At 42.4% G+C, this 13,117-nt stretch overlaps 1 protein-coding gene across 1 annotated transcript in view; it reads left to right on the top strand.

The window, feature by feature from the left end:
• tmeff2a (transmembrane protein with EGF-like and two follistatin-like domains 2a) overlaps positions 1-13,117 on the top strand; it is a 172,633-nt gene that overhangs the window by 134,272 nt on the left and 25,244 nt on the right. The window contains exon 5 of the mRNA XM_055879048.1: positions 2,875-2,971. Within this exon, the coding sequence (XP_055735023.1) occupies positions 2,875-2,971 (97 nt within the window). The remainder of the gene's footprint in view (positions 1-2,874; positions 2,972-13,117) is intronic.

Genomic DNA, 13,117 nt, shown 5'->3' with positions numbered 1-13,117 from the left:
TAAAACATTGGACCCATGACGTTGGCCACATTAGGTCGATGCTCCTTTGCTCATCGGCTCCATTTTGGCCCCAAGGTAGGTGGGCCCAAGGGCATCCTTTACTTTGCCTGACATAACTGCCTGTCCGTTACATTGTATCAGAAAGACAATAAAGTTTGTTACTATCATATACACTGAGTGTACAAAACATTAGCGGTGTACAAAACATTGATGACATACGGTGTCTTCATCAATTCAATCTGGAGTGCGATCGTAAATTCAGAGCGTTGTCAGATTTTCGCTTCGTAAATTCAGAGCATTTCGCTCTCGGAGCGTTCAGAGAGCACGCTGGACCATCTGGCCGAGGAGTAGGGGTAATTCTCCCGTTCTGACCTCACAACGGCAGTCAAGCACCCAAGCTAACTGGCTAACGTTGGCTAGCTTGCTAGCTACTTCCAGACACAAATGAGAGAACACCTCACTTTGACAATTTTGCTCTCCCTAGCAGAGCTCGTTGGGCTGTTTTTATGTTATCCAGAGAGTTGATGACTATAAATGTGCTACTGGCAACATTTTGATTACACTCTTTTGCCGACGTTTACTAACACCGGCCATATTCAACATGTGTTAAATGTTCCTAAATTCAGCAGTTATTCTGCGCTCTGGCACACTCAGACGAGAGTGCTCTGAAATCTGAGTAAATAGCCAGAGTGAATTTACGAACACACCCATACTTTCATGAATTCATATTCTATAGTTGCCATGTCGCCCTAGTAGCAGCCTAAGCACAAAGTTCATGTAAATGTGTAGATATTGACTTTTTTTATTGGTGTGTTTAATTGATGATTACTACTTTGCTCTTAGGTTTTTGATAACATTGAGTTTTTATTGCATATACCTGGTGTTTTTGAGCCTACGAATTTGCAAATTGACTGACAGGTTAACCAATTTTTGGCTTGGATGGCGAGCTAGCTAGCTAGCTAGCTGGCTAATGTTTTTGTTTGAAAAATGCATTTGGACACAGTGTCAGATTTTTTGTTTCACCTGGCAGTCAGTTGCTGATCTTCTGAGAAGATAATTTGAAGAGTTGCCTGAAGCGTGTTAAGAATGAGAGGAATACGTACTATTCTGAACGTTGTGCTGTGAGCTTTTTGCCTCCCAGAGCTGCTGACGCATCACCCAAGTAGGTGCTACACAGAGTGGAACAGAAGTCCAGCGGCTAAAAGAGGCAGGTTGGTTCCCAGACTTGCCCTCTACAAGATCATCAGCCGACTCCATCACCGTCATCTACCATCTTCTGACCAGCTCTCTCCTCTCAAGCCAAGAACTGACCCTCTCCATCTTCAGAGGATGCACATTTCAAAGAGTTGGCCTCTATTGGTTGACCTATCATGAAATATTGCTTGTTTGTTTTTTGCTCTTGAAGCACTTTGATATTCTATGAAAAGCTCTATAGAAATCTAATTAATTGTGAATTATTATTACTACTATTATAGGCTGACCAGGTGAATCCCAGCTGAAAGCTATGCTCCCTTATTGATGTCACTTGTAGATGAAGGGGAGGAGACAGGTTAAAGAAGGATTTTTAAGCCAAACGTGTACGAGTGTAGACAAACCAAAGCACTAATCAGACAAAACAAATAGTGAACGAACTAAAACAAAGACAAAGCTTCATGAAATTAACACTAAAACTGACTTACCAGTTCAAAATAGGACAAACCAGGTCAAACAGGCACTACACCAGATGAAAGCTAGACTAAAAAACAGGATTATCCAGTCCAAACATTATTTCCAAACACCCCAAGGAAACATACTCCAAGAACTCAAGGTAGGGGGAAAATGAAGGATGCGAAACAAGGAATTCTCTGAGGAGGGATTCGCAATTTAAGTTTGGGCAGATTTTCCCCCCACCTGGCTACTGATGAGTTGTGGCTATGCACCGGTCGGGGCATTGGACCTCCATAAGCTCACAGGCAACCAGAGAGCATTCTAGTCCTGCCACCTACAGCCGGTGGCTCCATGGCACACCGAAAAAAAATCATTATGATGGAATAAAGGAGAGACTCTAGAAATATCAGCAGGGATTTCAGGCGGCAGAGATAGAGGGAGGGATGGAGAAAGGAAAAGAAGAAGGGACGGAAGGAAGGAAAGTAGAAGTCAAAGCGACCCTACGGGCTGATTGTTGGATAGGGAGGCTGTAGGGGCACTTGAGACGTCTGTCTTCGGTTGCTAGGGGTCACAGTAACATTTTGTGATTGAGCAATTCTGAGATTTTGTGGTTTTAGTGTTTCTGGGGCAAGTAAACTTATTGAAACACTGTGTATATATGTATATATATATATATATATGGGTGTCTGTAGGGGCCTTATAAGGGCCTGTGAAATTGTGGGTTTGATTCCTGTATGCGGCCACTAATACGTTGGTTAAATGACCACATCGTTATTGTGTGTGTGTGGCCAGCAATCCCGGGGAAGCTGGTTGATTCCATATGATTCCATATGTGTTATTTCATAGTTTTTATGTCTTCAATATTATTCTGCAATGTATAAAATAGTAAAAATAAAGAAAATTCCTGGAATGAGTAGGTGTGTCCAATTCTTTTGACTGGCACTGTATATTGTATATATTTTTTACACTGTTTGCACTGTTTTGCTCGAAGAAAAACACTTAGGCGGCCCACCCAAGGATTTCAATGGCAGAAAAATCCCTGACATAGTCAACACACATTTTGTTAAGCAAGAGAGATTGCCTGGCTGTATGCTTAGCTATTTTGAACAAAAAAGCAAAAATAAATCAAATACAGTACATTGATCAAATATATAAAGTTTGATGTGAGATCTGTTGGACCTATTAGACTTATGTCTCTGTTTCTATCTCTTGATCTTTCTCTCTCAGGGGGTGAGGGGTCAGCAGAGACTGGGCAGAAGGAGACGTCTACCTGTGACATCTGCCAGTTTGGGGCGGAGTGCGATGTGGACGCAGAGGACGTATGGTGAGTAAACATCAGGGTTAGTGCACAGTTGGCCAACTCATTTAGGAGTCATAACAGTAACCATAGTACATACTCAGTGGCCTTGTAGTTAGAGTGTCCACCCTGAGTTAGGAAGGTTTGGAGTTTAACCCCCAGTAGAGTCATACCAACTGTCACATGTGGGATCTGAAACCATGGTTTCCCACTGGAGAAACCAACGTCATTACCATTAAACCAAGAGGATTTTGAATTCGCAGGCAGGGAATTCACCTCATCATGAGACCATGAGAAACCATGTACCTGACTACGCTACACAAATAGGCCCAATGCATCTAGATAATCTGGACCCTTTCTTTCTAAAATGATCTGCTGAAATTGTTGCCACCCCTATTACTAGCCTATTCAACCTCTCTTTCGTGTCGTCTGAGATTCCCAAAGATTGGAAAGCAGCTGCAGTCATCCCCCTCTTCAAAGGGGGGGGCACTCTTGACCCAAACTGCTACAGACCTATATCTACCCTACCCTGCCTTTCTAAGGTCTTCGAAAGTCAAGTCAACAAACAGATTACCGACCATTTCGAATCCCACCATACCTTCTCCGCTATGCAATCTGGTTTCAGAGCTGGTCATGGATGCACCTCAGCCACGCTCAAGGTCCTAAACGACCTCTTAACCGCCATCGATAAGAAACAATACTGTGCAGCCATATTCATTGACCTGGCCAAGGCTTTTGACTCTGTCAATCACCACATCCTCATCAGCAGACTCAACAGCCTTCGTTTCTCAAATGATTGCCTCGCCTGGTTCACCAACTACTTCTCTGATAGAGTTCAGTGTGTCAAATCGGGGGGCCTGTTGTCTGGGCCTCTGGCAGTCTCTATGGGGGTGCCACAGGGTTCAATTCTTGGACCAACTCTCTTCTCTGTATACATCAATGATGTCGCTCTTGCTACTGGTGAGTCTCTGATCCACCTTTACGCAGACGACACCATTCTGTGTACTTCTGGCCCTTCTTTGGACACTGTGTTAACAACCCTCCAGGCGAGCTTCAATGCCATACAACTCTCCTTCCGTGGCCTCCAATTGCTCTTAAATACGAGTAAAACTAAATGCATGCTCTTCAACCGTTAGCTCCCTGCACCTGCCCGCCTGTCCAACATCACTACTCTGGACGGCTCTGACTTAGAATATGTGGACAACTACAAATACCTAGGTGTCTGGTTAGACTGTAAACTCTCCTTCCAGACTCACATCAAACATCTCCAATCCAAAGTTAAATCTAGAATTGGCTTCCTTTTCCGCAACAAAGCATCCTTCACTCATGCTTCCAAACATACCCTTGTAAAACTGACCATCCTACCAATCCTCGACTTCGGTGATGTCATTTACAAAATAGCCTCCAAAACCCTACTCAATAAATTGGATGCAGTCTATCACAGTGCCATCCGTTTTGTCACCAAAGCCCCATATAATACACACCACCGCGACCTGTACGCTCTCGTTGGCTGGCCCTCGCTTCATACTCGTCGCCAAATCCACTGGCTCCAGGTCATCTACAAGACCCTGCTAGGTAAAGTCCCCCCTTATCTCAGCTCGCTGGTCACCATAGCAGCACCCACCTGTAGCACACACTCCAGCAGGTATATCTCTCTGGTCACCCCCAAAACCAATTCTTCCTTTGGCCGCCTCTCCTTCCAGTTCTCTGCTGCCAATGACTGGAACGAACTACAAAAATCTCTGAAACTGGAAACACTTATCTCCCTCACTAGCTTTAAGCACCAGCTGTCAGACCAGCTCACAGATTACTGCACCTGTACATAGCCCATCTATAATTTAGCCCAAACAACTACCTCTTTCCCTACTGTATTTATTTATTTATTTATTTTGCTCCTTTGCACCCCATTATTTCTATCTCTACTTTGCACATTCTTCCACTGCAAATCTACCATTCCAGTGTTTTACTTGCTGTGTTGTATTTACTTTGCCACCATGGCCTTTTTTTTGCCTTCACCTCCCTTATTTTACCTCACTTGCTCACATTGTATATAGACTTATTTTTCTACTGTATTATTGACTGTATGTTTGTTTTACTCCATGTGTAACTCTGTGTTGTTGTATGTGTCGAACTGCTTTGCTTTATCTTGGCCAGGTTGCCAACTTGCCTACCTGGTTAAATCTCTGCTTGGATGGATTGGGGTTGAACGAACGAATGAATGCATATATTTTTGTGTCTTGTCACATTTATGCAACCCTTAATTTCCTCTAATGGGACACCTTTTTGATTGGCAACACTTTTCACTGCACATATTTTAACCATAGTTCAACACCATTGGCCCCTTTTCTCCCCAATGTCGACCTTGTCTTATTGCTGAAAATCCCCAAGGGGCTCGGGAGAGGCATGTGTCCTCCGAAACATGACCCGCCTAACTGCGCTTCTTAACACTGTTGGTCGATCAAGATTTCTTTAGTCGAGCAAGAGCAAAAAAATATAAATAAAATCACCTGTCTGATTTGTGCCTGTCTGAGTGGACTAATTCATTGTGGAGGCCATAGGGATGGCACAGTCCATCACGCTAAGATGTGCTATTGAAATTGTATATGGTTATATTATGTAAAAACAATGGTGCAACGCTTATAAAAATTATATTATTTTATAACAGATGCACTTTCTCCAACGGTGGATAGTGGTCGCTGTCCACTGTTCTGATGTTCTGAAACACATCAGTGCGCTGTTGAATTGGCGCATTTTCCTCGACCATGTTGCTATGTGCATCTTAGCAAAGGTAACCAGTAACCAGAACAATGCTGTGGAGGCAGCAGCGGAGTTAGGAGATGAGAAAACAGCCTTTGCCTTAATTGTCTGAGAAAAGTGAGGAGAGAGGAAACCCCAACTTAATTAGGTCTATAATCAATATGTCACGACTTCCGCCAAAGTCGGTCCCTCTCCTTGTTCGGGCGGTGTTCGGCAGTCGACGTCACTGGCCTTCTAGCCATTACTGATCCATTTTCCCATCAATTACATGTTGTGTATTTAACCCTCTGTTTCCCCTCATGTCCTTGTCGGTGATTGTTTGTTGTATGTATTGGTCCTAGTTATGTTCTGGTGTGCAACGGGTTTTGCACCCTCTTATTTATTTTTTATATGTTGGTTTCTGGAGTTTATTTTTTATTTTTATTAAACTGCTACGTTTATAACAAGTTCACTCTTTTACGCCTGACTTCCCTGCCACCAGCACGCACCCATTACACAATAGCCTAACTGTTAAATGTGTCTGGCTTTATAAATCATCCAGTCAAAAGTTTTTCTTTATTTGATCTGTTTTCTACATTGTAGAATAATAGTGAAGACATCAAAACTATGACATAACAAGTATGGAATCATGTAGTAACCAAAAACGTGTGAAACAAATCAAAATATATTTTTAGATTCTTCAAAGTAGCAATCCTTTGCCTTGTTGACAGCTTTCCACACTCTTGGCATTCTCTCAACCAGCTTCACCTGGAATGCTTTTCCAACAGTCTTGAAGGAGATCCCACACATGCTGAGCACTTGTTGGCTGCTTTTCCTTCACTCTGCAGTCCAACTCATCCCAAACCATCTCAATTGGGTGAGATCGGGTGATTGTGGAGGCCAGGTCAGCTGATGCAGCACTCCATCACGCTCCTTATTTGTCAAGTAGCCCTCACACAGCCTGGAGGTGTGTTTGGTCCTGTTGAAAAACAAATGATAGTCCCACTAAGTGCAAACCAGCTGGGATGGCGTATCGCTGCAGAATGCTGTGGTAGGCATGCTGGTTAAGTGTGCATTGAATTCTAAATAAATCACAGAAAGTGTCACCAGCAAAGCACCATCACACCTCCTCCTCCATGCTTCACGGTGGGAACCACACATGTGGAGATCATAAAATTCACCTAGTCTGCATCTCACAAAGACACAGCAATTAGACCATGAAGGCCTGATTCAGGCAGTCTCTTCTGAACAGTTGATGTTGAGATGTGTCTTTTACTTGAACTCTGTGAAGCATTTATTTGGGATACAATTTCTGAGGCTGGTAACTCTAATGAACTTATCCTCTGCAGCAGAGGTAAGTCTGGGTCTTCCTTTCCTGTGGCGGTCCTCATGCAAGCCAGTTTACTCTTATTGCTTGATGGTTTTTGTGACTTCACTTGAAGAAAGTTTCAAAATTCTTGAAAGTTTCCGGATTGACTGACCTTCATATCTTAAAGTATCGATGGACTGTCGTTTCTCTTTGCTTATTTGAGCTGTTCTTGCCATAATATGGACTTGGTCTTTTACCAAATAGGGATATCTTCTGTATACCACCACTACCTTGTCACAACACAACTGATTGGCTCAAACGCATGAAGAAGGAAAGAAATTCCACAAATGAACTTTTAACAAGGCACACCTGTTTATTGAAATGCATTCCAGGTGACTCATGAAGCTATTTGAAAGGTATGCCAAGAGTGTGCAAAGCTGTCATTATCGCACAGGGTTGCTACTGAGAAGAATCTAAAATATGAAATATATTTTGATTTGTTTAACACTTTATTGGTTACTACATGATTCCATATGTGTTGTTTCATAGTTTTGAGGTCTTCACTATTATTCTACAATGTAGAAAATAGTAAAAATAAAGACAAACTCTTGAATGACTAGGTGTTCTAAAACCTTTGACTGAAATTATATTTTCTTGATATCTACAGAAATAAGACCGATCCTGCCTTCTGATTGTGTGAACACCAAGCCTTCATGAGCAATAACCACAGCATGTCGGATGAACCATTTCAAAAATTCGTCTGTTTTTTAAAAAATTGTTACAACAGCCTCTGTTATTATTTATAATTTATTTAGTGTTGTTTACACTGTTCCAAACTGTCAGAAAAATTATATTTATAATAATAATAATTTTTCCTTGATCTCCTTCTTATTGTTATTATCACTATTATTGTTGTGATCATCGTTATTAAAATAATGAGTGATGTCATTATCATTAGTAGGCTTAGTATCGCAGCCTTGTATAACAACCATGAAGCTGTAGGCCTAAGACCACATCCTTTTTAGTCTTAATACTGTAACTTACCGAGGCCTATATTTCAAAACTTATAAAAGCTACAGAACTGTATCAATCATTCATTCGTTCATGTCATCACACAGCATACGAGTCGTTCATGGTTTGAAATGCAACCTAGCATTTTAGTTTTCAAATAAAATAACAAAGCGATCCTTGAATAGTTAGCGTAAAAAAACAACAAATAAACATTTCCGTTTGTGAATGAATGCGAGTGGTTTTGGTTCCTGCTGTAATAAAAGCTTTACAAAAATAACCCCAAAAAATTTACAACAGACTCTCTGTTATGCTTATATTTTATTTAGCGTTGTTTACATTGTTCCAAACGGTCAGAGAAGTTATATTGTAATCTAACAGCACCTGTTTGGCACGCATAATATGCACACGCAGCGCTTGCTCCTTACCTTATTTCCAAGTTCTCCAGTATTTTCCAGAACTAGTCAAATTTATTCCACACATCTGACTTCCCCTTTGCCTCCTGAACAACCAGTAAACATTTCCCAGTCTCGAGTTTATGTGTCACGTGTTACGGTGTTCAGAGTTTGTTAAAACCTATATATGGATGTGATTATGATATGATTTAGGTAAAACCCTATTGGTCAGGTACATCAAATGTATTTATATAGCCCTTCTTACATCAGCTGATATCTCAAAGTGCTCTACAGAAACCCAGCCTAAAACCCCAAACAGCAAGCAATGCAGGTGTAGAAGCACGGTGGCTAGGAAAAACTCCCTAGAAAGGCCAAAACCGAGGAAGAAACCTAGAGAGGAACCAGGCTATGAGGGGTGGCCAGTCCTCTTCTGGCTGTGCCGGGTGGAGATTATAACAGAACATGGCCAAGATGTTCAAATGTTCATGAATGACCAGCATGGTCAAAAAATAATAATCACAGTAGTTGTCGAGGGTGCAACAAGACAGAACCTCAGGAGTAAATGTCAGTTGGCTTTTCATAGCCGATCATTGAGAGTATCTCTACCACTCCTGCTGTCTCTAGAGAGTTGAAAACAGCAGGTCTGGGACAGGTAGCACGTCCGGTGAACAGGTCAGGGTTCCATGCAGAACAGTTGAAACTGGAGCAGCAGCACGGCCAGGTGGACTGGGGACAGCAAGGAGTCATCATGCCAGGTAGTCCTGAGGCATGGTCCTAGGGCTCAGGTCCTCCGAGAGAGAGAAAGAAAGAGAGAAAGAGAGAATTAGAGAGAGCATACTTAAATTCACACAGGACACCGGATAAGACAGTAGAAGTACTCCAGATATAACAGACTGACCCTAGCCCCCCTAGCCCCCCCGGTCAGGAGACACATTGGCCCCATCCGATGATACCCTCGGACAGGGCCAAACAGGCAGGATATAACCCCACCCACTTTGCCAAAGCACAGCCCCCACACCACTAGAGGGACATCTTCAACCACCAACTTACCATCCTGAGACAAGGCCGAGTATAGCCCACAAAGATCTCCGCCACAGCACAACCCAAGGGGGGGCGCCAACCCCCATCCTACGGATGGCATGGAAGAGCACCAGTAAGCCAGTGACTCAGCCCCTGTAATAGGGTTAAAGGCAGAGAATCCCAGTGGAGAGAGGGGAACCGGCCAGGCAGAGACAGCAAGGGCGGTTCGTTGCTCCAGAGCCTTTCCGTTCACCTTCACACTCCTGGGCCAGACTACACTCAATCATATGACCTACTGAAGAGATGAGTCTTCAGTAAAGACTTAAAGGTTGAGACCGAGTCTGCGTCTCTCCCATAGGTAGGCAGACCACTCCATAAAAATGTAGCTCTATAGGAGAAAGCCCTGCCTCCAGCTGTTTGCTTAGAAATTCTAGGTACAATTAGGAGTTCTGCGTCTTGTGACCGTAGCGTACGTGTAGGTATGTACGGCAGGACCAATTCGGAAAGATAGGTAGGAGCAAGCCCATGTAATGCTTTGTAGGTTAGCAGTAAAACCTTGAAATCAGCCCTTGCCTTAACAGGAGCCAAATGTTTTGGTTCTAGTCAGGATTCTAGCAGCCGTATTTAGCACTAACTGAAGTTTATTTAGTGCTTTATCCGGGTAGCCGGAAAGTAGAGCATTGCATTAGTCTAACCTAGACGTAACAAAAGCATGGATTAATTTTTCTGCATCATTTTTGGACAGAAAGTTTCTGATTTTTGCAATGTTACGTAGATGGAAACAAGCTGTCCTTGAAACAGTCTTGATATGTTCGTCAAAAGAGAGATCAGGGTCCAGAGTGACGCCGAGGTTCTTAGACGACTGTACAACCATCAAGATGATTTGTCAGATTCAACAGAGATCTCTTTGTTTCTTGGGAACTAGAACAAGCATCTCTGTTTTATCCGAGTTTAAAAGTAGAACGTTTGCAGCAATCCCCTTCCTTATGTCTGAAACACAGGCTTCTAGCGAGAGCAATTTTGGGGCTTCACCATGTTTCATTGAAATACAGCTGTGTGTCATCCGCATAGCAGTGAAAGTTAACATTATGTTTTCGAATGACATCCCCAAGAGGTAAAATATATAGTGAAAACAATAGTGGTCCTAAAACGGCACCTTGAGGAACACCGAAATTTACAGTTGATTTGTCAGAGGACAAACCATTCACAGAGACAAACTGATATCTTTCCGACAGATAAGATCTAAACCAGGCCAGAACTTGTCCGTGTAGACCAATTTGGGTTTCCAATCTTTCCAAAAGAATGTGGTGATCGATGATATCAAAAGCAGCACTAAGGTCTAGGAGCACGAGGACAGATGCAGAGCCTCGGTCTGACACCATTAAAAGGTCATTTACCACCTTCACAAGTGCAGTCTCAGTGCTATGATGGGGTCTAAAACCAGACTGAAGCATTTCCTATACATTGTTTGTCTTCAGGAAGGCAGTGAGTTGCTGCGCGAAAGCTTTTTCAAACATTTTTGAGAGGAATGGAAGATTCGATATAGACCGATAGTTTTTTATATTTTCTGGGTTAAGGTTCGGCTTTTTCAAGAGAGGCTTTATTACTGCCACTTTTAGTGAGTTTGGTACACATCCGGTGGATAGAGAGCCGTTTATTATGTTCAACATTGGAGGGCCAAGCACAGGAAGCAGCTCTTTCAGTAGTTTAGTTGGAATAGGGTCCAGTATGCAGCTTGAAGGTTTAGAGGCCATGATTATTTTCATCATTGTGTCAAGAGATATAGTACTAAAACACTCGATTGTCTCTCTTGATCCTAGGTCCTGGCAGAGTTGTGCAGACTCAGGACAACTGAGCTTTGGAGGAATACGCAGATTTAAAGAGGAGTCCGTAATTTGCTGTCTAATGATCATGATCTTTTCCTCAAAGAAGTTCATGAATTTATTACTGCTGAAGTGAAAGCCATCCTCTCTTGGGGAATGCTGCTTTTTAGTTAGCTTTGCGACGGTATCAAAAATACATTTCGGATTGGTCTTATTTTCCTCAATTAAGTTGGAAAAATAGGATGATCGAGCAGCAGTGAGGGCTCTTCGATACTGCACGGTACTGTCTTTCCAAGCTAGTCGGAAGACTTCCAGTTTGGTGTGGCGCCATTTCCGTTCCAATTTTCTGGAAGCTCGCTTCAGAGCTCGGGTATTTTCTGTATACCAGGGAGCTAGTTTCTTATGACAAATGTTTTTAGTTTTTAGGGGTGCAACTGCATTTAGGGTATTGCGCAAGGTTAAATTGAGTTCCTCAGTTAGGTGGTTAACTGATTTTTGTCCTCTGACGTCTTTGGGTAGGCAGAGGGAGTCTGGAAGGGCATCAAGGAATCTTTGGGTTGTCTGAGAATTTATTGCACGACTTTTGATGCTCCTTGGTTGTGGTCTGAGCAGATTATTTGTTGCGATTGCAAACATAATAAAATGGTGGTCCGATATTCCAGGACTATGAGGAAAAACATTAAGATCCACAACATTTATTCTGTAGTAACCTGGTATATTTATGTTACCAATAGCTGGCAGTATTGACTCAAGACGGGGCTTTGCTTCCCGCTATCCGTAGCTATTTCCTATGTCTGCTTATATAATTATGTTTAAGAAAGCTTCAGGTAGTTTAAGCCAGGTGCATTAGAGAATGTAGTTCTAAGTTACAATTAAATACTAAACCGTTCTTAAGTCTCATGAGTCGTAACTCTAAGAAGCCTTCAAGGATGCTACATATTTGGCGATGAGGATAACTATGGAGAACTGCGTTGGATTTCTTTGCCACGAATTTAACGGAGTGTTTGGTGTGCGACGCGGGAGGTGAGCCTCAAGTGAGCGGTGGAAGATTCTGAAGGATTGATTCCCTGGATATGGGTAGGACAAATTATTGACTGTGTGAGGGGAGAAAGAATTGGAAAAGATGCCTTTGGCAACAATAAGCTCGCTACCACCATTTGACCCTAAAAATCAGGAATGAGAGGAGTACTGTGAAATAATGGATTTTTTTGTTGTTGCTGCTAATGAAATAATTGATGCCACTATACAGGCTAGGCCGTCATTGAAAATAAGAATTTGTTCTTAACTGACTTGCCTAGTTAAATAAAGGTAAAATAAAATAAAATAAAATACAGAAATCCATACGCATAAGCGTTGTCGGTGCACAGACGTACAGCTTAATGAGAAACCTGTTGAGCCCAGATAAACCAGGAGAAAAGTTATTCATAGATTTAGTCGAGCTATTAAAAAATCACTTCAACCCCAAACCCAGTGAGAGAGTACAAAAATTCTAGTTTGATTCACGCATGAGAAAACCTATTGAATCAGTAGGGGGGGGGAATATGTGGCTGAGTTGAGAAAAATAGCATTGGACTGTAACCATGGGAATACATTATCGCAAATGCGACGCGATCGGCTGGTGTGTAGGATTATTGATGACAGGATACAAATACGATTGTTACCAGAGCCTAATCTCACATTTGAGAATTTCCCTCAAACTGGCCCAGGCCATGGAGTCCGCGAATAGAAATGCACTGGATTTGCAGGCAAGGGGCGCAACTGCGTGCCATACAGTAAAAGAGAGCAGCGCTGAGCGCATAGAATTTCAAAGAACGAAAACCCTTTGGTGCAGCAGCCAATAGAGACTATTATCGTTGCAAAGGCAAACACGCAGCGTTTGACT

The sequence above is a fragment of the Salvelinus fontinalis genome, chromosome 23, assembly GCF_029448725.1.
Source record: "Salvelinus fontinalis isolate EN_2023a chromosome 23, ASM2944872v1, whole genome shotgun sequence".
Lineage (NCBI taxonomy): Eukaryota > Metazoa > Chordata > Actinopteri > Salmoniformes > Salmonidae > Salvelinus > Salvelinus fontinalis.
The sequence above is the reverse complement of the archived record's forward strand: the minus strand, read 5'-3'. Positions and strand labels throughout refer to the sequence as shown.